Genomic DNA, 27,240 nt, shown 5'->3' with positions numbered 1-27,240 from the left:
GGAGGACAAGGACAAGGAGGAGGGGAGTGGGGGGAAATACAAATGGAACCAATCAACACAGGCATTACGGAAACAAATAGAGAAAATATAATCAATTGATAGTAACACTTATTTTAAAAATAAGCATCAGCCTAGGAAATCATGGACATTATCAAATGCCATCCTTCAGGTTAATGTGAGTCTCCATACAATTGATTCTGTGTAAGAGGTAGTGCAAACATCAAGGTAAATTATAATTCATTCTAGTAACTAAAAAAGCAAGGCAATTCACATTGCAAACATTCGCAATAACATCTTGTACAAATACACAAAAAACAGTGTTTAAAATATAAGTTGATATATCAACTCTACAATAACAATAAAAATTAAAATAAATTTAAAAATTTTAAATGAACAGAAACACTGTTTTATATATATATATATATATATATACATATACATATATATATACACATATAAAACACAACATGTGTGTGTGTTGAAAAAACTAAAAGAGAAAATGAGGAAGACTTGTAGATTTGCATCATCATTAAATTCACCTTTTGGCCATGCAGTTGACACTTCTGGTTAGCACACCATCAGGCTAACTGAGGATCTGTTTTTCAGAGCCATGACCACAACAGAGAACAGCCCTGAGGATCCTCTGCTCAGAGACAAAAGGAAGGGAGATCTCCAAGTGATGCTGACCGAAGTGGGACTTCCTGTTGAATACTGGTTGCCAAAGCTGCAGGAAGATCTTGGTGTGACCTGTACTCAGTCCTTACAATACTTAAAAGAAAAAGACCTCCAGAAGCTGAAATCCCAGGTGCAGCATTCATGGGAGAAAAAGGCCCTGGAGAAGCTGTTTGACCTAACACAATTAAATACTATTTTGGACTTACAGGAGTCATCATCAATGCAAATGATTCAGAAAAGGCAGAAACAGGCAGAACAGACACTGCAGGAGCTGAAGGACTTGCTGACAGAAGGGAGGGGCAGACAGGAAGAGGTAGTAGAGAGAAAAGAAGTCGAGCTGAGGCAAGTAATGGAGATACCTGAAGAATATTGGCCACTGCCTGAAGACTCCCTACAAGAAGTCATAGAAAACATGCAGAAACAACTCCATCTCATGGACCAGACAATGAACCACAGGCAAAATCTCCCAGATAGAGACCTGGTAAGAAGGGCATCTGGAGGGCTGGCCCTGCAGGGAATATATAAAACCAGTCACCAAAATGGCCTAATCCAGAAGAGAGAAGAGCTACTCAGTGTCCCCAAGGAGTTTTCACTCTTTGGACCTGAGCAGGGGACATGGATGGAAACAAAGGAATTTTCATCTTCTGAAGAAGAATCCATGTTCTCCCAGACTGTAGAGAAGCTAGCCTTCAGCTTATCTGCCTCAGCCAAGGGTGGAGGTTGGGGATTTAGTTTAGAAGCTGGAATAGATCAAAGCAAACATTCAGAATCCAAGGAAAACAAACATTCGTATTCTGAACATTCTTATTTCTGCTCATCCAAGTTCTGCTACCTCCCCCTGGCCTCCTGCCACTTTCCCACAGATCAACTCCAGCTCTCCACACCTGCTCTCCAGGAACTGAAAAGCATTGAAGAACTCTTGGGCCAAACTACAAACTCAGACAAGATGTCATTACTGAGACACAGAACTGAAAACTTCTTCCACAGATTTGGCTCTCATGCTAACCAGGGTCCGGTGCACTTAGGAGGAATCTACTGGTGGAAGGCCACCACAGAGGATTTCCAGAGTGAGCAACTGACTGAAGTGAAGAAGGAGGCAGAAGAGATCCTGGAAATTTACATAAAGGGCAGCTACAGTGGCTTTGGAGTAAAAGTTTCTCCATGTATGAATGTGTCAGCTCCACATTCAAAAACAGCCTCTCGGAGCAAAGGTCTTCAAAACCTCCAAACCACAATCCAATTATCAGTGGCCCAGATAGGTGGCCCACCAGTAACAGATGGATTTGTCCAGTGGAAAGCTGGCCTTGTTACTAGCAACCAAACCTGGCATGTCATTGACCGAGGGCTTCACCTGGTGCCCATTTGGGACATCATCCTCTCAAACCACACAAGTGATTTTAAGGATCCTCTTCAAGTAGCTATCTGCCTGAAGGACAATTACATTGCTCTGAGTGGACTCACTGCCAAGATCCAGGATGGAGAGGAATTACTGAGCACTGGGAAGGAAGCTCGGGCTTTCCTAGAGGATATAAAGTCCTGGGAGGTATCTGATCCTGAAGAGCAGCTTAAACAACTGACAGATTTCATGCAAATGATGAGACATAAAATGGAAAATTATGACATTTGGATTAACATATGCCTTACAGATTGGGATCTGCAAAATTTTCTAGTAAACACTGTTAACTTTTGCAAAAACTCATCCTTGCATAATACTAAATTTATTAAATCTCAGTTGTGCAGTCTTTTGGATCCTCACATCTACAAAGTGACAAACTTTCCTCAGGCTCATTCCATCATGCAGTGGATTTACCAGTCAGACGCAGACCCAGAGCATGTCAACATCACCCAATTCTCTCAATTCATCAAAATCTTAAGAGAAATCCAAAATAACCTCATGGAAATGAATGTCAAATCTGAGTCCACTGAAATAGTGGAAGAAGCTCAAAGAAAGGCCACTTATGAAGTCAGCATGGCTCTCAGCTGCTTCTTGAATTACCTCAAAAAAACAGAGCAGACAGACATAGAATTCTTGCTTCTTTCTATTGCAGCTGGTGCAGGCTACCAAGTAATAAACAATACTTTTCAGTGTCTCCTGGGGTATGATGAGTTAAACTTCCTACTAGATGAAACGCAGTGCACCCTAAACAAATACCAAGAGCTCAAAAATATTTGCGATTACAGAGCTCAAGCATTCCTGGTGCTCACTAGTCTAACAGCCACAGCTGGAGTTGCAGCCATTTCTCCAAAAGAAAAAATACAAAGAATGTCACTAATGAGGCATCACATGGAACAATCATTGTCTAATGAAGTTGTACATGTCCTAACCAAACTTGGAGCAGAATATGATTGGGAAAACCTAGAAAAAGACTTGAAATTACTCATTGATGGTGATTATGAAGCCACTATCTCTTCTTTGCAAATGGACAATGTGAAAAGACAATTGCAAAGTCTCTTCCATGGAAAGAAGCAATCTTACGAACAATATAATGATATAAATGACAAATGCAAGGTAATAGAAAATGCATCTTTCTTAGATTTACTCAGTCGGCTAGGCCTAGAGCATTACTACCCAAAAAAGATGAGCAGAGCTAACTTCCATCTTATCTATAAAACCTCAATGTACAACACCCAGCCCAAATCTGAACAGGAACTTCCCTTCTATTTTCTGCAGAAGCTACTGATGTTAGATTATGGGTTAAGGCACGTGGTCTTCATAGAAGATAGAAACACAGAGCACCAAGTCTATCAAAGTGTTTCAAATGAGGACAGTGAAGCTTTCGATCCTTATGAGGACTCACCTGAAGATAGCCAAAGTGTCACTAGTGCTTCAGCCACTAAGTCTAGGCCACATATTAACCCAATGGATATTCAAATGGCCATTTTTCACTGTGCAGATGATCTTGCCAGACAATATATTTTGGCCAAACTGTCCATTTGTCAGTTTGCTCTCCCCCTTGTGGTGCCTAATCCTTGCACTTCTGAAATTGAATTCTCTCTCTGGTCTCTCAGTCAAATTAGGAAAAGTTTGCAACAAGCAAAGAAATCACAAGGGAAGAAGAACAGTTATAAGAATCAGCAGATATATCAGGTGCCTAACCCCATTGTGTCCTTCATTAGAGTTGGAAATGGCCTCTCTGCCTCCAAATCTCAGATCATGAACTGTCTTCTCAGTAAACGTAAACACAATGTGTTTTTTCACAGACACAGCAGAGGCAGTAGCAAAAACTGTCTCTTGATGGGGGGTGTGGTGGAAATCTGCTGGTTCTGTCCTGGCGGGGAGGAAGAAGACAGATTTGAAAACTGTGTGGCCTTCACTAATCTTCATGGAGATGCAAAGGAACATAAGAGACAACTCACCTTCCTGCAGGAGGTTTCTTCTCTCTTTGTGATCCTCATGTCAGCTTCTGATGACAATAAAGAAAACCAAAAAGTAGTCCGTGATCTGTGCCAGTCATCAAAACCTGTGATCTGCTTACTGGATGACAGAGAGAAAATCATGACCAATAATTCTGGGAGAAGAGTAAGAATTGGCATCAGAAACAGAAACGAGGCAGAATTAACAGAAGAGCTCATAGTGGCAATCAGACATTTGCTAGAACTCTCCAACACTGCTCTCAGCTTAGAGGAGTGTTCTTTGATTGCTCATGAACAAGGTTTCCTTGTGGATGAATACCAGAGAGATTGCAAGGAAGCCAAAGAAAAGGCACAGACTATCATGGCCCTCCTGGGAGAAACAAAATTATCTCAGATAAAGGAAAACTTACTACCTCTTCAGGGACAGCTATGGCACCTTTGGTGTAAGAAAGACAAAGAATTCTATCATCTGAGAGAAAAAGGAAATCGAAGTATCGAACAACATAAGAGTGAGATTGAGACAGATAAACAAATAATACGGTGTCAGCAGTTGGAGAAAGCCTTTCCTCTCAATGACTTAATGCGATCTTTTCTTGAAATTCTTCAAGAACATTCAGAAACTCATACCAAACTCTACTTCTTGCAGTGGCTGAGTGTGTTCTTGGAAAACCTCACAGCAGAACACTTGGAAAAACTACGTGAACACCAAAGATCTTTGTGGTCACAAGTACAAACTGAAAAGCAAAAGACACAAAAGAGTAATTCCCTGCAACTCTGGAAAAATCAAATAGAAGCCATCTCCATAGAGATTCAAGACTGTACCTTGGGTATTGAGCAACTTCTCAGAGAAGTTGGCCAAATCTATGAAGCCCTGGAAGAAACTTCTACAGGAGACACTCTTTTCCTCTCTCTTCCTCAAATTGCTGCAGACCTGATGGTATCTGGAGTTCCCATTGAGCTGATGGATGGGGATGCCTCTTATGTGCCTCTCAAGTGGGTGTCAGCTGTGTTTGACAAGGTCTCGGAGAAACTTGGAGACCCACGCATTTTTGTTCTCTCTATCCTTGGTCTGCAGAGCTCAGGGAAGTCCACCTTGCTCAATGCCCTTTTTGGGCTACAGTTCACTGTCAGTGCAGGCAGGTGTACTAGGGGGGCCTACATGCAACTCCTGAAGGTGAAGGAGAACTTTACAGAAGAACTTGGCTTTGACTTTGTGCTGGTTATAGACACAGAAGGACTTCGGGCCCCAGAACTCAACAACAAATCTCAAAACTGGGACAATGAGTTGGCCACCTTTGTCATTGGACTTGGAAACTTGACCATCATCAATATTTTTGGAGAGAATCCATCAGAGATGCAGGATATATTACAAATAGCTGTCCAAGCCTTTCTGAGGATGAAGAAAGTCAAAATCTCCCCAAGTTGTCTCTTTGTCCATCAAAATGTGGGAGATGTTACAGTTGAAGATCAAACCATGGAAGGACGAAGATGTCTAGAGTGCAGACTAGATGAAATGGCCATAACAGCTGCTGAACAAGAAGAATGCTCAGACATAACTCACTTCAGTGATGTCATTAAGTTTGATGTCAATACTCATGTCTACTACTTTGCTCACCTCTGGGATGGCAATCCTCCAATGGCCCCTCCCAATCCTCGCTACAGCCACAATGTCCAAGAACTGAAAAGTAGAATTCTTTTGACTGCAGAACAAGAATCCAGGGGAAGCATCATGAAGATATCACATGTGAAATCCCGAGTTCAAGATTTGTGGAGAGCCCTGATAAATGAGAACTTTATTTTCAGTTTCAGGAACACCCGAGAGGTCATGGCCATGAGCAAATTGGAAACCATGTACAACCATTGGACCTGGGAGCTGAGGAGTCATGTGCTTGACCTGCAGAATCAGTTGAACAATCAGATTCAGAATGGAAAGATTCAGACACTCCAAACAGGCTTATGTGAGGCTCCCGTTACAGAAAAATACACAGCAATCAAGCAAGAACTTGAAAAATATTTCAATGAAGAACCCGACAGTGAAATACTGATTCAATGGAAAGCAAATTTTGAAAATAAGCTAATAATGCTTAAAGAGGCACTTATTTTAGACAGCAAAAGGAAAGCCAAGGAACTTATGCAGTTTAAAAAAAATCAAGAAAGATTATACAAGAACAAAACAGGCTATGATAATGAAGTACGTGAAAGAAGCCAAAAGTTGGCCTTAACCATAAAGGGTAAAGAATTAAGTGAGGAAGAGTTACATGAGAAATTCAACCAACTTTGGAAAAAATGGGTTTATGATGTGTCTTCAGATCTTCCTCAAATCATGGAGCCTGATATTGATATAGATTCTGAAAATATCCTTTGGGAGTATTTCCAAAAAGAGATAAACATGGTGGACATACTAAGGAGTAATTGTGAAGAGAAGTTTCAAATCAATTATGATGAACATGTCAAAATGAGTAAAAAATGTAACTTCATGACAAGGACATTAAAAGCTTGTGATAGAGAATCCATTAATATAACCACTGACCACATTATTTCAAGATTTAATGAAACTGTTAACAACATTCGTAAGCAACAAAGTGATTACAGTGCAAGTTATTTCCATGAAATCCTGAGAATAATAAATGAGGAGGTAAAATCTGCACTCACTGGGGGAAGATATAATTTTACAAGTAAATACAACATTGACTTATCTTTGTGTTTGTTCCAAAGAGCATCAAAAATCTTTAAGGACATGCATAGGGCCTTCAAGGCAGCAAATGATCCTGTGAACTATCTGGAAAGCAAAAAAGATGATTTCTTTATGAGTTTTAAGATCTCCTGCCAAGGAGCCACCTCCATCACAACATTTGTTGATTTTCTGTGGCACAAGCTCACTCCTGCTATTTCTGCCACAATACAGGGAAAGATGATCATTAAAATAGCGGGAGAGATGCGAGCTACTTGCCCTGCATTCAATGGGAACAGGGCAAATCTAGAGAAACACATTCTCATTTCTCTAGCAGAAGAAGAGAACTTTGATAATTACTGGCAATACCTTCATTACACAAGATCATTTTTTAGCAGCTACATTGAAAACTGTATTAAAAGATATTGTTCAAATGAAGAAGGTGAAAAAATACGAATGTTCTTTAAAATGAGCTTAGATGACATGAAGAATGCCATTCTCTCTGCCATTCATGAGTCCACAGCAGTAGCTAAAGATAAAGGCAGCACTGCCTCTGGGTGGTTGGATTTGTTCTGTGATCACCTAGGGAGCAATTTGATCTTTCCACGAAGAGATCTGGTAAATATTGAACACCAGGAGATAAAAGACATTGAGTTTCTCAAAGAAGCCATGAGTTCGGCTTTGAATCCAGCAATGAAGAAAGTAGAAGAGAATTTTTCAAGTCTGCCGATAGATGTAATGGTTCCTGAAATTGAGAAAATTCTGTCTGAACATCTCTGTGGTTGCTGGAAACAATGTCCCTTATGTAATGCAATTTGTACTAACACAATTCCTAATCATGAAGGAGACCACAGTGTTCCCTTCCACCGTCCTCAGGCTGTCAATGGATGGCATAAGCACAAAACAAACCACTTTGTCATTGATTGCTGTACTACTTCAGTGGCAAGTGATCGTTTCATGCTTTTAGGAAATAACCAGGAAATCCCATATAAGAACTATCGACAGGCAGGAGGGGATTATGCCACCTGGAGCATCACCCCAGATTCATCCAGTCAGACATACTGGAAATGGTTCATTTCACACTTCAGATCAAACTTAGAAGAAAAGTATCAGAAAAAATTCACAGATACAGGTGAAATTCCTGATGCGTGGGCCAAAATCACAAAACAAGATGTGCTCAATGACCTGAAAAAGTAAATATTTGTTGAATTCATTACTAGATTAATGTAAGAGCATGGATCAGTCTATTCTTGGGTGGGGGTAATGAGGAGGTTTGAACTCAGAGCTTCATGCTTGCTAGATAGGTGCTCTACTTATTGAGCCATGTCTCCAACTCAGGTAATGTCATCATAAGAGAAGAAATTTTAAGTCATTACAAGCTCCTACAGAAAAACTGGGATGAAAGCTAACTTTTTTCCAGTCCTACGACTTGAACTCAGGGTCTGGGGCACTGTCCCTGAGCCTCTCTGTGCTCAAGGCTAGCACTCTACCACTTGAGCCACAGCACTACTTCTGGCTTTTTCTGTTTCTGTGGTACTGAGAAATTGAACCCAGGGCTACATGCATGCTAGGCAAGGACTCTACCACTAAGCCACCTTCCCAGCACCAAACTCTAGTTTTTAAGTGGAGTTTTTTCACATCTTTTGAAATTCTAAGAAAAAAAACTTTTAAGCTTTAAATTTAACATTCACAGAAATTTTGTGATTCTCAAGCATAGCAACATTTAGGTATATTCTGCTCAAGAAAATAATAAACTTGACCTGCAAAATATTTTCACAAATTCAGAAAACATTATCAAGTAAACATGGAAAACATGAGACAAATAATTGGGACTGGGGCATGGCTCTAATGGTAGACTATGTGCAAGGATATAGTTTCAATTGTTAGTACTACAAGAAAGAGAAAGGAAGAAATGCAGGTAACTATCACTGTCTTTTTTTCTGGTGTATTAACAGTTCCATAATCATACTATGAAAACAAACTCACAAAGCTTAGGTATTCAAAAATGTAATGTTTTGTACTAGTCTATGAAGGATTTGTTTCATATGCAAAATTTATGATGCTCAAGTAAAAGACCATTTTAAGGAAGTCTGTGGACAGGTCAATTTGATTACACTATTAACAATCACAAAAAATCCTTAAAGAAAAATATATAAAATACATTTAAAAAAAACTCTTATGAAGTAAGCTGACATATTTCACTACAAAATTTCTTACATGATGGTAGGGGAAAAATAAAGGAGAGGGTAACAATGCTCAATAGGAAATGCACTCATTACCTTACTCATGTAACTATACAGTATCTTTACAATAAAAATAAAATATAAAAATAATAAAATATAAAATATATAAAAATATATATTAAATTTTTTTAAATTTACATGTACAAATATACAGAAATGTTTACCTTTAACAAGATACATTTGCGATTATTTGAACCATAAGATCATAGCAGGATAGAGTGAAGACAACTCTGAACACAATCTGCAGCTAATCTACACATTATGCTAACTTCTCAAAGCTGATTCTCCAAAGGAATCCATATGCAAAGGATATATTTCTACTTGTTGGACATAAAAGTATCCAGTGACTTCTGCTTACATGTCCATGTAGTCTCTACCCCTCCACAGGCAGTAAAAAAAAGAAACAGCCCTGGTAATAGCAGCCAAACAACTTGGATATGCAGAGGTAGGTGATAGGAATGTGTCCCCTTTGTCCTGTCAAATGGCATCAAGCATCTCAATTTCAGATCAAATGATTTCTGTCTCTGTCTCCAGAACTCTTATAACAGAGGAACTGTAAAGGACATAGGTGTTCTCAAACATGATGGCTTTTCCCTTTGTTCTCTAAAACATGGTGGATGAAAGCTGGAAGGATTTCTGAGCACAGCATGGTACCTGTTGTATACATCATTGCAGCCTTAAAATGGGCTAAGTGTTCAACTTATACGTACTTTTAATATTTTTAATGAATACATACAAGCCTTTAGCTATTAATCAATGTTATATGTCATACATTCCTGATTTTCAAGTCAAAATTGTTTTGTTTCAATAAAACAGGTTTTTTGTTAAATTCCTCAGGTATTAACCAGTGTGATTATTAAATGAGATTCAGAGATTTTTTTTTCTTGAGAAATCACATACACACACATGTACACACACAAACTTGGGACAGATATCTAATGATCATGCAAGAATAGGGTTTTCTCCAGGCACCAGTAGCTCATAACTGTAATACTAGCTACTCAGGAGGCTGAGATCTGGGGATTGTGGTTCCAAGCCAGCTGGGCAGGAAAGTCCATGAGACTCTTATCTACAATTAATCACCAAAAAAGCCAGAAGTGGATCTGCTGCTCAAGTGGTTGAGCATTGGCCTTGAGCATAAAAACTCAAGGATAGTGCCCATGCCCTGCATGGGCAGCAAAAGAAGAAAAGAAGAACAGGGTTTTCTGTGGTGATACTGCAAAAAATAATGCTACTATCAAAGCAACATTAGAATTGGAAAGGATGGGTATCAGCCAGCTGTTATCACTGGGGAAGGAAACCTTAGAAACAATGGAGTAGGGCAAACAGAGTTAAGATGAGATCATCAAGATGGATAAAGACTGGATCCAGTACAGGTGGACCTGTTGCAACAATGAGAAGTACAAGTTGTCATGTCCAAAACGAGCTTTACAACGTCGGTGCAGGGGGGGGAAGGGGGGGGAGGAGAAGGATTGGGATTGGGAGGGGAGGGGGGAGGCTGGGAAGGGATGTGAAGGGTAAACAAAGGAGGAGGCTGCAATGCTTGGTAAGAAATGTACGCATTATCCTGCCCATGTAATTGTAACCCTCTGTACAGTATGTTCACAAATAAAATTAAATTAAATTAAAAAAAGAAAATTAGAGATGAAAATTTCTAGCCTTTGAAAAAGATTCTATGATTTAGAAATACCACAGATACCATTTAGCCACTGTGACTTACTTCTATAAGCGTATGTAATTCTATTTTTCTACAAAAAAAAACAAAAAATTTTTAAGAAAAAAAAAAAGACTGGATCTAGGTGTAGGTCAAAAAATTGTAGGTGTCCAGAGTTATAAGCTTAGCAGAAACAGGGTTTTCATGGTCAGTAGACTGGGTCTCTCATAGTCACTGAATATGGGGAACTAAGTAGCAAGAGATAGAGATCAAATTGATAAATTTAGGGAAGCTCTACTCAGTTAAGGCAGAGATCCAAAATAGAATGAAAAAGAATTCACAAGGCTTGCAGGTATGGCACTAGGACAGTTGCTCTAAAATTTAAAAATTATGTGTATTAAAAAATAATGCAAGCCGGGTGCTGATGCTCACACCTACAATCCTAGATACTCAGGAAGCTGAGATCTGAGAATAGCAGTTCAAAGCCAGCCCAGATAGGAAAAGCCATGAAACTCTCATCTCCAATAAATCACCAGAAAACCGGAAGTGGCGCTTTGTCTCAAATGGTAGAACTCTTAATATAATATATAATTTAATGAGCTGAAGAGCTGAAGGACAGCGCTCAGGCCCAGAATTCAATCTCCATGACCAACCAAAAAAAATGCAGAATCTAAAATTAAAACTCACAGAGGTAGAAAGTAGAACAGTGGCTACCAGAGGCTATGGTTATGGTAAAGGAGAGAGAAAATGAATGTAAACTTCAGGCAGAAAAGAGAAATATATTCTAGTAATCTACTGTGCAGCAATATGACTATTGTTAATAATGTACATTTAAAAATTGCTAGGAGTGGTGGCTCACGCTTGTAATCCTAACTACTCAGGAGGCTGGGACTAAGGATCAAAGCTCAAAGACAGTTAGGGCAGGAAAGTCCATGAGACTTTTATCTCCAATTAACCACCAAAAAGCCAGAAGTGGACCTGTAGCTCAAGTGGTAGAATTAGCCTTCATCTGAGAAAGCTCAGGGGCATCATCCAGGCTCTGAGTTCAAACCCAGGACCAGAAAAAAGAAAAATGCTAGGAGTGAATTTTCAATGTTCTTACTACAAAAAGTGATAAGTATATGAGGAAGCAGAGTGAAAGAGAAAAGGATATAGAAACAAATATAGGGCTGGGAAGGTGGCTCAGTGGTAGAGTGCTAACCTAATATGCATGAGGCCCTGGGTTCGATTCCTCAGTACCACATACACAGAAAAAGCCAGAAGTAGTGCTTAGCTCAGGTGGTAAAGCGCTAGCCTTGAGCAAAAGAAGCTCAGGGACAGTGTCCAGGCCCTGAGTTCAAGCCCCAGGACTGGCAAAAAAAAAGAAACAAAATATATCCTGCAAAGCCTGACCTCCAGTCACCGGCTTCCTCCAACGAGGCCCTACTTCCCAATAACCATTCAGGTATGACTTCATCAGTGGCCTGCTCTACAGATGAAGTTAGCACCTCATGATTCAGTCTCCTCTGAATTGGGCCAGTAGCTAGGTACCAAATATTCACACATGAATCTTTGGAAAACATTTTATAGTCAAATATTGAGAGCAGTAGAGTACAGAATGAAACATGGCTGCTGCTGGATGGGCAACTCATTAGTAAGTGATCATGAGAAAACACTAAAAAGCTGGATTAACAGAGAGAGAATCGATGAACAGAAAATAGATTATTTTCCCCCCACATTGCCTTTGGATTAGTACAGGAAGGGTAGGATTAAGGAAAGATGCCTACGCCTTACAAATGACTTCTTTTTTTGGGGGGGGGTCTGGTGGTGGGGCCTGGGTGCTGTCCCTCAGCTCTTCAGCTCAAGACTAGCGCTCTACCACTTGAGCCACAGCGCCACTTCCGGCTTTTTTCTTTTTGCTTATGTGGTGCTGAGGAATCAAACCCAGGGCCTCATGCATGCAAGGCAAGTGCTCTACCACTGAGCCACCTTCCCAGCCCCCACAAATGACTTCTTTAGGGGAGATAATGAAGGTAATAATTAAGTTAAACTGAACAAGGAGCCTTCCTTAGTCCATGCCCTAGGATGGAGATATTCCTACAAAGCTAAAGTTTTGTCTTCCTATATACTGGAATGACAAGATGTCTAGTAGCAGATTCTTCCCATCTATCCACAAAGTTAAACCTACAATATTTTCCAAAGGCCCTTTTTTCCCCAAGCATCTAATTATTCTGGGTCCTTGAGGTTCCACTGAGAATGCAAAATGGCAATTGTAAGGTTATAGACACAGAATGAGCAAGCTGTGGATAAGCACACCCTGGGAGATTGTCTCAAAAAAAAAAAATCTAAGAAAACTCATCCTTGGACAAAAGGAGACTTTGGTAATAAGGAACGGTTATCTCCTAATAATGAGCTTTACTGCCCTAAAACCTTCTAAAAGAAAGTACCTGACATGAAGAAATGCTCAGCTTCTCTGGCCATAAAAGAAATGAAAATCAAAACAACATTGAGATTCCACTTTACTCCAGTTAAAATAGAATCTAATAACAACACATGTTGGAGGGGATGTGGCCAAAAAGGGAACCCTACTGCACTGTTGGTAGGAGTGTAAACTTGTTCAGTCACTCTGGAAAGCAGTGTGGAGGTTCCTCAAAAGACTATGACCCAGCAATCCCACTTCTGGGCATTTACCCAAATGATCACAAACAAGGCTATACTAAAGCTACCAGCACAACTATGTTTATCACAGCATTATTCACCATAGCTAAACTATGAAACCAACCCAGATGCTCCTCTGTAGATGAATGGATCAAAAAAATGCCTACATCAGGAAATGGAAAGACTTGCAAAAAATCATATTAAGTGAAGTAAGCCAGACCCAAAAAAACATAGGTCCATGGTTTCCCTCATTTGCAATAATTAGTATACATCTATGATAATTTCATCAGATGAGCAGAAAAGCTCAAAGTTTGTACATATGACCATATAATATAATGCTAAGTGAAATGAACCCCAAGATATGGACACAAGAGGTCTTTCTTTGTTTTTGTTGTTGTTGTTGTTGTTTTTAATGTACTACGTGATTTTTTTGTTTCCTTTGTATGTTCTTCTCCCTATGGTATATCCCCTGTTGTCACTGTACTTGATTTTGGCACCCTGCATCTTGTATATACATTTGTTTAATTTGGGGAGGGGAATAACAAAACACTGAAACAAGGACACAGGATGGCCCATTACAACAATGATACCCACAAGACAGTGTATTGGAAATGAACTTTACAACTTTGGGTGGGAAAGCGGGGAGGAGGTGGGAGGGAGGGGAGAGAAGGGATAGTGGGAGAACTACAAGGGAAGGAGTAACAATGCTCCACAAGAAATGTACTCATTGGGCTGGGAAGGTGGCTCAGTAGTAGAGTGCTTGCCTGGCATGCATGAGGCCATGGGTTCGATTCCTCAGCACCACATAAGCAGAAAAAGCCGGAAGTGGGGCTGAGGCTCAAGTGGTAGAGCGCTAGTCTACAGCTGAAGAGCTCAGGGACAGCGCCCAGGCCGACTTCAAGCCCCACAACCAACCAAAAAAAAAAAAAAAAAAGAAATGTACTCATTGCCTTACTCATGTAACTGTAACCCCTCTGTACAGCATCTTTACAATAAAATTTTAAGAAAAAAAAGTACTGGCAGACTCTCAAATATGTATCATCTATAAGAGGCTTGGTCTCTGGTAATCTCAAACTTGTCAATTTTGAGAACATGCAATTAAAGGAGAGTTGTCACAGCAAATGATTGATATGCCAGATCATCCAAATGAAAAAAAAATGCACCAAAAGAAGGACTTATAGTCTCAGACTTATTTGAACCTTAGGAATGTGCCTTGCACAAAGAACATGAAAAAAAAAAAAGAACATGAAATGCTTCCATGTGATTATATCTACAACCTATTAAGATGTGCTTTGTGTCCTTTTTTTCCTGTTTCTTTATGCTTTTCTGTTTTGCTAAATAATACTCTCCACCTAACTAGACTCTTCCTTAAATTTTTTTCTCTGATAATGTAAAAACTTCGATGAAAACAGAAGGAAACCCGTTGAAAACTGTAAATAAAAGGGAGGAATTGGGAGCAGGGTAAGAATGAGTAACAGAGAAGAATTTTATCTAAATACATTATGCACATATAATAATATTGCAATAAACCCCTTCAAACAATTAAAATATGCAAAATTGGAGGAGGAAAAAAAAAACCAGCATCAGGACCGTAACATATAACCCATACAACATTGACACAACAAGGCGAGGTTATGCTCTCTAGGAATCTCTCTAGGTTAGAAATGGTCCTGATTCCAGCAATATTAGAGTATCACAGACTCTGACAACTATTAGTTGTCTTTGTTCTTCCCCTAACTCCTGACTTGTTATGCCTCCCATCCGACTTCTGAGGACTTAGTTCAAATTTCTTGCTCAATCTCATGGACAATGCAGGCTCTTCCATCACCACCAGATGGCGGTATAAAGCCTTTTCAGGATACAGAATTCCAAGGTAACTTCAACCAAAGCACTATTACTATTTTTCTCATCTTAGGGACTGACTTTCTTGGATGCTTGGCAATAACTTATTCACTCTATCCACTAGATTCTGGTAAGATTTTCTACTGACAATTGATAGCACTCCTAGTCATTCACTTTATTTCTTCTTTCCTTATCTCCCTTCCACTTGCTTTCTTCCCCAACAACAGTGAACTTTTCTCCAAGCCAAAAATGTGCCCAGGCTCTGTATTTGTCATGTAGAAGACTCTTTCCCTACTGTATTTTCACTAACTCCTATTTATCTTGAAATCCCAACTTAAATCTCACTTCCTCAGAGAAGCCTATCCTGACCTACTGAGCTAGTTTAAATTTCCTCCATTGTATATTTCCACCAAAAAAAAAAATCCATACTATGCATCTCTAAACATGTAAAACTATCTTCACCTTTTTGCTTAATGTTTAGTGTAGTTATTTAGGTAGTACACAGTAAGTTTCAATGTACACATGAAAACTGGGGTTGGGGTGGAAGTACAGACCTGATCCTCATTTCTGAGCTACACTAGAATTTAAATATATCTTCCCTTTACAAAAATACCAGTTTGTTTGTTGGGGAGTTTTTGTTGTTGTTTCACTTTTTTTCACCCACAAGTTTCTTATTCAGGTTTATCCCCTGTACAATTAACAAAGCCTAGCTGTTTCTACCCTGGAGGTCACAGACATACAAGGGGTCAATGAATACAGTTCAGTTCAAGAGGTCTATGAAAATAGGCTTTTTATTTTTGCTAACCTGGTATAGAAATATATATATATATATGCAGCAAAACACAATAATGTTACTAGACATGATTCTTTTTATTTTTTGGGTTATGGGACTTGAACTTGGGCCCTGAGTGCTGCCCATGAGCTCTTTTGCTCAAGGCTAGTGCTCTACTTTGAGCCACAGCTCCACTTCTGATTTTTGAATGGTTCATTGGAGATAAGAGTCTCACAGGTTTGTCAAGGCTGGCTTCAAACCATGATCCTTAGATCTCAGCCTCTTGAGTAGCTAGGATGACAGCCATGAATCACTAGCACCTGGCTTAGCCATGATTCTTTATCTGTAGAAATCAGTTATTTTTCTATCACATTAGAATTGTTACAAATACTTCAAAATATGTGTTCATATTTTAAATTATGGTAATTATTTAACATATCACTAACGTTGTTATTTAATGTACTATCAAGACAGCATCGATTATTGATGCACCAATTAGGAGAGTTTAAAAAATATTCTGATAGTAAAGTAATTGGTTTTCTGGTTCCATATATTTTACCTTATTAATAATTTATTTCATATATTTTACCTTCTGTACTTAAAACATCTCTAAACAATAGAATCTGTCACTATTGGCCAAAAGAAACACAAAAAAATATTAAGAAATATTAAGACTCCTTCCAGATGTATCTAGTTTATAGCTATGGGCTCTTCTGGTGTGTCTGTTGCTCAATTTTTATCTGCTTCATGAATTTCTGAAACTGGTAACTAGAGGACTGAGGATGAAGTTCAGTGGTAGAGGGTTTTTCTTGCATGAGTGAGGTCCTGGGTTTGATCTCTAGAAATTATTTAATTTTAATTTATTTCAAAATTAAAAATAAATCAGGTAATAGAGCACAAAGGAAATAACCAACTTCCACTGGTGAAGAAATAGGACAATAAGGGTGAAAGGAAGGACCAAAAACAAAAGCAAATCAGATACATTGTGAACAGTCCAGTCAGTGGCATTTCTGAGTTCAGAAGTTCACAGGAAGGAGAAATGAGCTAAAAAGATCTTTTGAATAATTGAGATCCAGCAGCAAAAAGTCACAAAGAAAGGAATGGACCACACAGAGGCACAATGACATATTTAGTATAGATAAAATGAAAGAAAGATAGTTAACAGTGTTCCAAGACAAATAATAATTTTTCAAATGTCTATCAAGTGAAAGAGGAGAGCATAAACTATTCTAAGTAGCAAATAGCGAAAGGACAGGACCAAAATATAAAACATTTTCTGCTGGTCACCGGTGGTTCACACCTGAAAACCTAGCTATTCAGGAGCTGAGATCTGAGGATTGTCTGTCCTGTCAGGAAAGTCCATGAGACTTTTATCTCCAATTAACAACCAAAAAGCTAAAAGTGGGGTAGTAGCTCATGTGGCAGAGCACTAGCCTTGAGCAAGAAAGCTCAAGGACAATGTCCAGGCCTTGAGTTCAAACCCCAGGACCAACACACACACACACACACACACACACACACACACACACACACACACACTTTTTTTTTCTATTTGAGATGTTTATTTCAAAAACCTGTTAAAGTTTTACAAACCTAATTAAGTCTATAAATTTTTACAAATTTAATGAAAGACAAACAGAAAAGCAGAGTAATAGCCTGAGACAAGGGGAAAGAAGATGGAATGCATGAGTCACAGGCCCTCTCTGACCTTGAAGGACCTTATAATTTCAGCAACAGGCAGTTCATCTCACTAATAATACAAGGAAATGGTGCAGGGAGGGGAAAGAATACCACATGAGGAGAATGAACCAAGCTGGAAACAGCTAGTCACCATTTCCAGAGGAAACATCACCATAATGGGCTATACTGACTCCATGCAAACTCTGTGTCTCTCTATAGCCTGGACAACCTCAACTTTATGCTGCATGTGATCAGAAGATGGGTGCCAGAGAAGAGTCAATGTTTGTTTCAATGTTTTCATCAAGACCCATCTTACCAAATACTGTTGATGATGCCAATGTTCCTTTTCTTTTACTTTAAAAGATTTGTTTCCCCCAACAGCAATTTGTGATGTGAAAACATCTTGGTACTGACCACAGCTGGTGGCCGCCACAGGGACAGTGAATCTTTGGTAGGAACAGTAGGCACAGCACCAGACCCCTGCCACCACCCCAGGCACCCTACCTGCCAGGCCTGCAGATGCCTTGCTTGAGGTTTTCTTCAATTCACATTTAAATTTTCAGTTCATTACCACCACCAACAACAAAAAATATCTTGGTAAGCTTGCAACAAATTGTTAACTTGGAAAGCTTGTAACAAATTGAAAGTGTGAGACTTGTTCCCAAAAAGAGGGGACATTAGTGTAAACTGCGAAACTCATTGTGAAGATGCTGATTTGTATAAATTTCCACCAACATATCTGTTGTTTTATGTGCAATGCTGTTTCTCAAAATTAAAACTAGCAAGAAGTGTTCTTATTCAACTGTAAGTGAAAACAAAATAAAAATATAATTGCATGTGAATATGTATGAGGAGAACTTCACTTCCTAGGGCTGCCATAACAAAATATCACAACTTAGAACAACAGAAGTATAATGCCTCACAGTTCTGCTATTAAAAGAAATTAATGTACCAGCCAGCTCAGGCTCTCTAAAGGATCCAGGGAAGGACTTGTTCTATGCCTTTGTCTTAGCTTCAAATGTTTACCAGCAATCCTTCATACACCTTCATTGACTTGCAACAACACAATGGCAATCTCTGCTTTCAGGGCACAAGGCATTCATGTCTCTGTGTTACCTGGCCATCTTCACCCGGTGTGGCTATCTGTATCTCTTCAGACGCCTGCTTTTTGAAGCCATTATTCATTTTGAATTGAGATGCCCACCCTGCTTCAATAGGATCTCAGCTTAAACTAATCCCTATCTCCAACAAAGATCACCTTTGGAGGTACTCCAGATTAGGAGTCAAGGTATCTTGAGGGATACAATGCCACCCATAACCAGGAGCAAATCTGACAAGCATGGTAACTTTGGAACCATGAACACGTTATTGCTCATTACATTGACATAATAAATGTGTTTTGCTTTTGTCCCTTTTTCCCCCTTTCAACAAAAACCCACACTTGTCACCTAAAAGTATGAATCCCTTACTTTTCCTTCTAGAGATATTTAACTTTACAATTTTTAACAAGTTTTACAAGTTTTAACTTTACAATTGTTTAAACTTTACAATTTTACTTGTGTCAACAAAAAAGAATGCGGGTTGTGTTTTCGTCTCTGGGCATCACTGTCCATTCCACTGTTACTGCCGAAAACGTGTTTTTATTAGCATCCGTGTGAACACACCCGTTGATGTACACGTCGGGATCATAATCACGCCCTCCATCATCCCTCATCCTCCCCTCTCTCCTCCAATCAGTCCCATCAAGTCACCAAGTTCCATCAAGTCACAAAGTTCCATTCTGGAAAACTGTTTCTTTTTTTTTCTTTGGGGTGGGGGGGCTGTTCGGTCGTGGGGCCTGAACTCTGGGCCTGGGCACTGTCCCTCAGCTCTTCAAGTCAAGGCTAGCTCTATACTTGAGCCACAGCGCCACTTCCGGCTTTTTCTGTTTATGTGGTGCTGAGGATTCGAACCCAGGGCCCCATGCATGCGAGGCAAGCGTTCTACCACTGAGCCACCGTCCCAGCCCCTGGAAAACTGTTTGCAAACAATCGTTTTCTGAACGCCAGCCGGCCAGCCAGCCAGCCCGGCCAGCAGCCCGCAGACAACCGCCGCCCGGCTCCCGCGCCGCTCTCCCCTCAGGTACTCACTTTCCCGGCAGGCTCCGCGGCACAGCGGACCGCAGCACCGGAGGCTCCCGAAGACTCTAGAGGGCGCCAAGTTCCCTGGCCTGGCCGCCCGGAACACTTCCCGCCTCAGGCCCGCCCAACTCGCCGCCTCCCTTCTCCGCCCTCCCTCAGACTGCCAACGAGGCAGGCTGCGGCACTCCGGCGCACACACACACATATACACGTCTGCCGCGCACAGCGCTGCGGCGCATGCGTCCCCCTGAAAGGTCCTCGTTTCCTCGCGAGACCTCCCACTTCCGGTCTCCCAGAGGCTGGGAGACGCTGGGAAGATGCGCTTGACGGTCGCTGCGGCCATCTCCCACGGCCGGGTATTCCGGCGCCTGGGCCTTGGCCCCGAGTCTCGAATCCACCTGCTACGTAACTTGCTTACGGGTCTGGTGCGACATGAACGCATCGAGGCGCCGTGGGCGCGCGTGGATGAGATGAGGGGCTACGCCGAGAAGGTAGGCCGCGGGACCCGGTTGCCCACGGGGAAGCCTGGCCTGGGGGGGGGGGGGGTCTGCGTCTGCCCCGGTAAACACTTACCAGAGTTCGCATCCTGCCGTCGATCTCTGAGCCGAACCCTCTCCTCCAGCCTCCTGAGTGCAATTCTAGTTAGCACTACGGAGCTACTGGCCTGACCTGGATGCTTTGCTAGTGACCTGGCACGGCGCCTCGGTTCTTGGTGGTGATGGATGTATGGATCCATGCTGTTTCTTCTGTCTGTCCTCACAGCTCATCGACTGCGGAAAGCTGGGAGACACCAATGAGCGAGCCATGCGCATGGCTGACTTCTGGCTCACAGTGAGTGCCCCTTGAATCTGCTTCCGAAATCTTGCCTTCCGTGCCGAGACCAGGCAAGGGGTGGTGAGAAAAAGAGGGACGTGACATATTTAAGCTGGAACACTCATGGATCAGTGTTGTAACCTAACTAGAACCATAAGTTAGTTGAACTCAGTGCATCTGCCCAACTGCCTATAAGTGGCCCTTCTGCATAATTCTGATTCTGCAGACTTGGGCGGTAGGAGAGGCCAGCCTCTTTTAGGTTTTCGTATTAGGAGTGGCTGAAAATTACCTCTACAGTTATGCCTGACTCTTGCTTGCATAACTTTTTCCATCTAGGAGAAGGACCTGATCCCAAAGCTCTTTCAAGTGCTGGCTCCTCGGTACCGAGATCAGAATGGAGGCTACACAAGAATGCTGCAGATCCCAAATCGGAATAAGCAGGATCGAGCCAAGATGGCAGTGATCGAATACAAAGGGAACTGCCTCCCACCCCTACCTGTGCCTCTCAGAGACAGCAACCTTACACTCCTAAACCAGCTACTGCTAGGGCTGCAACAGGACCTCCACCAAAACCAGGAAACCAGCCTCCAAAGCTCCCATACAACTGAAACACCAAGGATTTAACTGGAGTTGAAGGGTTTATGACTCTTTAATGAACAGGATCATAGATCTTTGGAACTCTTTGAATATCAAAAAGGAATGGAGTTACTATTGTAAAATGTGTAGTAGTAATGGGGCCCAGAACTGGGAGCCAGATGGCCCTTCCTTTGTACAATACATAAAATTTCTTACACCCATATGTGTGAATTAATTTTCTCTTCTCCTCCTAGAATTCCTGGTACATGAAATCTGCTCAACTGCTGGGTTTTCCTTAGGAAACTAAATTCTGATTCTTACATCTGAGTTGTATTTGTATTTTTGTATTTGATGAGTAGTGTTTTTTCTTTTTTCTTGTGTGTGGAGAGGCTGGTACTCTTACCACTTGAGCCAAACCTCCACTTCTAACTTTTTGATGGTTCATTGTAGAGAAAAGTCAAGGATGTTTCTGCCTGGTCTGGCTTCAAACTGCTGTCATCAGTTCTCAGCCTTCTGAATAGCTAGAATTACAAGGTGAATCCCCAGTGCCCAGCTCCAGTGATTTTTTTTTTTTTTTGGCAGTCATGGGTCTTGAACTCTGGGCCTGCGCACTGACCCAGAGCTCTTCCACTCAAGGCTAGCGCTCAAATAAGAGTCTCACAGACTTTCCTGCCTAGGCTGGCTTTGATCCACAATTCTCAGATCTCAGCCTCCTGAGTATCTAGGATTACAGGCGTGAGCTATCAGCACCCAGCCCAGTGATTTTTTTTTGGGGGGGGGGGGCGGGGTCCGGTAGTGGGGCCTGAACTCTGGGCCTGGGCACTGTCCCTCAGCTCTTCAGCTCAAGTCTAGCACTCTACCACTTGAGCCACAGCGCCACTTCCAGCTTTTTTCTTTTTGTTTATGTGGTGCTGAGGAATTGAACCCAGGGCCTCATGCTTGGAAGGCAAGCACTCTACCACTGAGCCACCTTCCCAGCCCCCAGTGATTTTTTTTTAATACTACTTTTTTTCTTTTGGAGACAAAGTTTTGCTATATTGCCCAAGCTGGCCTATGTCAGCCTCCCCAGTTGTTGAAATTGCAGACAAGTCTGTATTTCCCTTTTTTTTTTTTTTCTGGCAAATCTCTGACTATTACGAGAACAGCAGCTTGGCTGGGGTATCTTCACAGTCATTACTAGATATAAATGAGCTCTCTGCTTCTCAAATGCTTTTGCCATTCTCAAACCGGATTTCCCTTTTCTGAGTTCTCACAGAAGCCTAAGTTCTTTGTTTTGTTTGTTTTTGTGGCAGGACTAGGACCTGAATTTCTGGCCTCTTGCTCTCGGCTTCTTCCCTTACAACTGGTGCTCTACCACATGAGCAACTCCTCTAGTCTGGTACTTTTGCTTGTCAATGGAGATGTTATCTTTCAGACTTCTCTGCTTCAAATGAAGATCTTCCTGATTCCATCTACCTGAATATAGAATTACTAGTGTGATGCACCAGTGCCCAGCTACTTTTTGTAATCTTAATACTGACTTTAATGGGTCATATTATAGTTTCAAACTGGCTTCCTAAGGTGATTGTGTTTTTTTCTTTTTTTTGTTTCTGGGGTTTGGTTGGTTGGTTGTTTTGTCCGTCGTGGGGCTTGAAGTCTGAGCCTGGGCACTGTCCCTCCACTCTTCAGCTCAAGGCTAGCACTCTACCACTTGTGCCACTGTACCACTTCCAGTTTTCTACTGGTTTATTGGAGTTAAGAGTCTCATGGACTTTTTTTGAACTGCAATCCTCAGATCTCAGCCTCCTGAGTAGCTAGGATTATAGGTATGAGCTACCATTGCCAGGCTGGTGATTGTGTTTTGACATCTAGTATAAGGACTAAGCCAATGCAACTTCTTGTTCTTTTTTTTTTTTTTTTGTCAGTTGTGGGGCCTGAACTCTGGGCCTAGGGCACTGTCCCTCAGCTCTTTAGCTCAAGGTTAGTGCTGTACCACTTGAGCCACAGTGTCATTTACGGCTTTTTCTGCTTATGTGGTGCGGAGGAATCGAACCCAGGGCCTCATGCATACGAGGCAAGGGCTCTACCACTGAGCCACCTTCCCAGCCCCAATCTTGTTCTTTTTTCTTTTTTTTTTCTTTTTGGCAGTCCTACGGATTAAATTTGGCCTATAAGCTTGCTGTGCAGGCACTTTACCACTTGAGCCACAACTTCAGCTCTAAGCTCTTGAGATTTCTTAAAGATTACTTCCTGATAGGAGTAACCATATGCAATTGAAAGTTATATATTTGAAAGTTTTAATCTAATATTGTAAGAATGTTAAGAGGACACTGCTACCAATCTGATTTCTAGGCAGGATAATGCATTAACATGTATACTCCTCAGCCTTTGAGTGGAACCTAAAACCTTGCATCTACCAACATCCTAACTGAAAGGGTGCAAGTATCTGACAGGATGTTGAACCTCAGGATAAGCTCCTTCCTCTTTGTGTGGGGAGAAGGGTGAGATGAGGAGAATTAGAAACATAAACCTACTGGGAATTTCCTGGAAGTTTATATTGTTGTGAAAACTTGGCCCCTGTGAGAACTCAGAAAAGGGAAATCCGGTTTGAGAATAGCCAGGGCATGTGAGAAACAGTGAGCTCATTTGTATCCATTAATTACTGTGTATATAATCTAGCCAAGCTACCATTCTCTTAGCCTCAGCCTTGACTAGGGAGTTAGGCAAGATTAAAAAGAAGCTATCACATTCAGCCTAGACACTTGGTAGTGGGGCCCAATAGTTACCATCCCCAACAGTTATCATTCCCCAGTAGAATGGGGAAAAGATTTTACCTTATGCTATACCTTCAAAGTGTATTTGGACCACTGTGCCCACCCATTGCTTGGCAGAGAAAGGAAAACTAGACTAACATAGTCTAGCAATAAGATACAAACTTACTAACAGGACTATACTGGTGCTGTTTTGTTACAACTGCCCAAATCTGAGACTCACCTGCTCCCAACAGGACTCTTTTTCTCCAGTCTAGTGCCAGTGGACTGACTTGTAATACATTCTGAATGCCACATAGTGGACACAGCATTTTTCAATGAAAGCTACACTCTAAATAGTTCTCCCAAAAAATTCACCCTTCTTCCTGTCTCACCCCACCATAGCCAGAAGTCATCCCTGACACTAAATAAAAATATTCGCTGAAAAACATTTTTAAGCCTTCAGAACAGGTGAGTAATTGCTGGACTCCAAAAAATGCATCTCCATTTAGATCTCTGAGCACTTCCCTAAGTGCCTATTAAGCTTCTGCCCCCCCCAAAAAAAGCATCTGCCAGTCCTCAGCATCATTTTAGGTGCTAGAGATACCATATTTATCAACTATTTGCCAGTCAGATCCTGAAATGTAAGTACTAGGAAACACAGAGTTGGGAAGAAACTGCCATGAAGAAGCTCAAAATAATGGGCCACTGCCACCATGGCCTCGGGGACACAGCATTCCCTTTAAAAATTTGGCTCAAATGAATCATGAATCCTAAACCATTTACTAAAAGTGGGAGATAGCAGTGTATCAGGAATTTTACTAATCTGGCCTATAAATAACCACCTCAAGAGATGGAATGCACCCTCAAGTCTATCCACTACTTAAAATTCCCAACCCAAGTAGCCTCACCACTTTCAAAGATTCTTCATCTGGGTCTCCAGTTCTTTCCAAGGTTGCCCTACACCCCCTCCCCCCCCCCTGCAAAACTAGTCATCTTAAAGAGGTCACAAGAATGTAACTCCACGATCTATAATCAGAAAAACAATGTTGCCTGACATTCATTAAGTCATGTTGGTATACACATACACACACCTATATGTTTCCATGTTTTTCAGATCTGAACTCTTTCTCCCTAAAATGAAATCCAGATATTTCTATCCTGGATTAACGATAGCCCTAGCATGCCTCCATACTGCAGCTGTAGTGATAGAAATCTGATCATCATAATTCCCTGATGATGATTCCTTCAATAACCAGGCATCTGCTCACTACTTCAGCTACTAACCTTGCCTTTAGTTTTATGCACCAGAAGCATACAAAAAATATTTTAGTTGTTTCTCTGTGCACAGTTAGGTACCCTTACCACTTCATGAATTCCCTACCACCCAGACACTTCCCACTTTTACCTACCTAAACTCCACACAAACATTTGGGTGGATCTTGGCATCATCCCCACACCTTGTGTTTCTGTAACCCTCAAATTACCATATTTCATTTTAGTTCCTTATCCTCAATTGATTCCCAAGCATGCACCCCACATTAGTATGAGGCAATCATGGGCTTGGGATGGATGAGCGTCAACTAATAGCAACTGAAAAGAGTGTGTTCTGCTTAATAAAGTTAAGTCTTGTTTTCCTGAATTCCACTGGTCAACTGATATTGGCTGAAGATGATACTGAGAATGGCACATTTAGCACTAAAAGAAGGTGAAGTATTTTGAGTGAGGTAAGCCAAGAGCAAAGAGACAAACAGCACCAGCACATGGTCCCTGATATGTGGATGTTAAATACAAAATGCAAGGAAATATGACAAAATAAACAGGACTCGAGAAACAAAGGACTTCCACTCAACGTATCATTACTAAGTGATTCCATGTTGTTGACCACATATATAGTATATATATGCATACATCTGAGGGAAACTAAGAGGACACAGAATCAGAGGGAAATAGGAAGAAAAAAAAAAGAACAGAGGGGCCCATAAAAAAATGAAGGTAAAGTACACATAGTCTTTAGTGATTATGGCCATTTGTACCTGAACTTTCTATTAATTACTTTCAAACTAATACATCAACTTCTTGTATATCACTGAGCCTTTAGTGTTTCTCAAAATAATTTACTATGACTCAGACAAAAAAACTTTACACTAGAACAATATTTTCATGAGTAGATCATTGAAAGTTGTATGTGCTTCAACAAAACATTTTCCTCTGAAAATATGCACACTAATATCCTATACTGTTTTCTTTACCTTTTAAAATGCTGGTCCCAATTCACCAGATTGATTTTACAACCTGCTCTAAACTGGTCTAAATTATCATTTGTGTGACTAACCACTGCCTCCACTGGTTAAAAATCTAGAAATTTCATAATACAAAGATGCTCTACAGCCCAGTCCCTTCCTCTTCTACCACTACTTACTGCCTCCCTTTATGGGAAACTAAATATATCATAACTTTGTGCAAGATGTCCCCTCTACTGTAGTCTGTCTGCTTTTAAGTCAGCCTCTGTTTGTCATATAAATTAAGCACAGAAATCTCTTTTTTGAAATCTACCTCAGAACTCCATATCATCCTCCACATGGGAGCAGATGCCCTTCTGTATGTTGTTGCAGCCCTTGGACATAAACCTATCAAATCAATCATCTCACTATACTTCAGTTGCTTGTTAACTGATTGTTTCATTCAACCAAGCTTCTGAAGCCAAGAATTCTTTACAAGAATTAAACCCAAAGCCTTGCACTAACTAGACAAACATTATCATTTGAATTACACCACACACATACACACACACACACACTTTCCCCCAACTGGCCTCAAACTTGGAATTCTCCACCTCCAAATCTTCTTGATAACTCTGATAGCATGGTAGGTGCTGGATATATGTTTATTAAATGAAGAATAAGCTCCATCCTCATCATAATAAATTCTGGTTAATCTTTACAAAACTAATGAATGCAGTACTATGTGCAAGGACAGAGCTGAGCTCCACTGCTGAGGATCTGTGAGACAAAAGAAACCGTTTCTTTGCTCTCTAAAGATTTAAATGCTGATAATGATCATCAACAATGTAAGCATATGTCTAATTAATTTCCCACACGTTCCATGTTCCAATTTCCTGGAATATTTCTAATCAAGCCTCAAACAGAAAACACAACTTTTTCCAAGATAGAGAAAAGCTGAAATGCTGCCTGGCTTGTGAAATGTTCACTGAGTTCCTCAGGCAAAGCTCAGCATTATTACCTTGGTCCAAATTCTTTATTCTGTACCACATTGCCACCACCAATGACATACAATAGATCCCAATAGCTTACCTTCTAACTGAAAGTATAAATCCAAGGCTAGAAAGGGTACTTAGTATATATGAAGTCCTGAGTTCAGTCCCCAAAACCAAAGTAAACAAAAGGATAGGATGTATAAGTGGGAGGAGAGGAAAATGTGTAGACCTTTTGATTAACATCACCCATTTCCTCC

The 27,240-nt window shown here is 40.8% G+C and overlaps 2 protein-coding genes across 2 annotated transcripts; both read left to right on the top strand.

Moving 5' to 3' along the window:
• Positions 1 to 610: 610 nt before the first annotated feature.
• Positions 611 to 7,897, top strand: LOC106000317 (interferon-induced very large GTPase 1-like). The gene has a single exon (XM_013035568.1). It carries the CDS (start codon positions 611 to 613, stop codon positions 7,895 to 7,897), a length of 7,287 nt encoding a protein of 2,428 aa, XP_012891022.1.
• A 12,020-nt stretch (positions 7,898 to 19,917) lies between these two features.
• Positions 19,918 to 21,258, top strand: Mrpl17 (mitochondrial ribosomal protein L17). The gene is made up of 3 exons (XM_013035598.1): positions 19,918 to 20,139; positions 20,411 to 20,479; positions 20,798 to 21,258. The coding sequence occupies exons 1-3, from the start codon at positions 19,966 to 19,968 to the stop codon at positions 21,083 to 21,085; spliced, it is 531 nt and encodes a 176-aa protein (XP_012891052.1). The 5' UTR covers positions 19,918 to 19,965; the 3' UTR covers positions 21,086 to 21,258.
• Positions 21,259 to 27,240: the final 5,982 nt, after the last annotated feature.

This window comes from Dipodomys ordii, unplaced genomic scaffold, assembly GCF_000151885.1.
Source record: "Dipodomys ordii isolate 6190 unplaced genomic scaffold, Dord_2.0 Scaffold216, whole genome shotgun sequence".
NCBI lineage: Eukaryota > Metazoa > Chordata > Mammalia > Rodentia > Heteromyidae > Dipodomys > Dipodomys ordii.
This window is presented reverse-complemented; position numbering and strand designations above follow the sequence as displayed.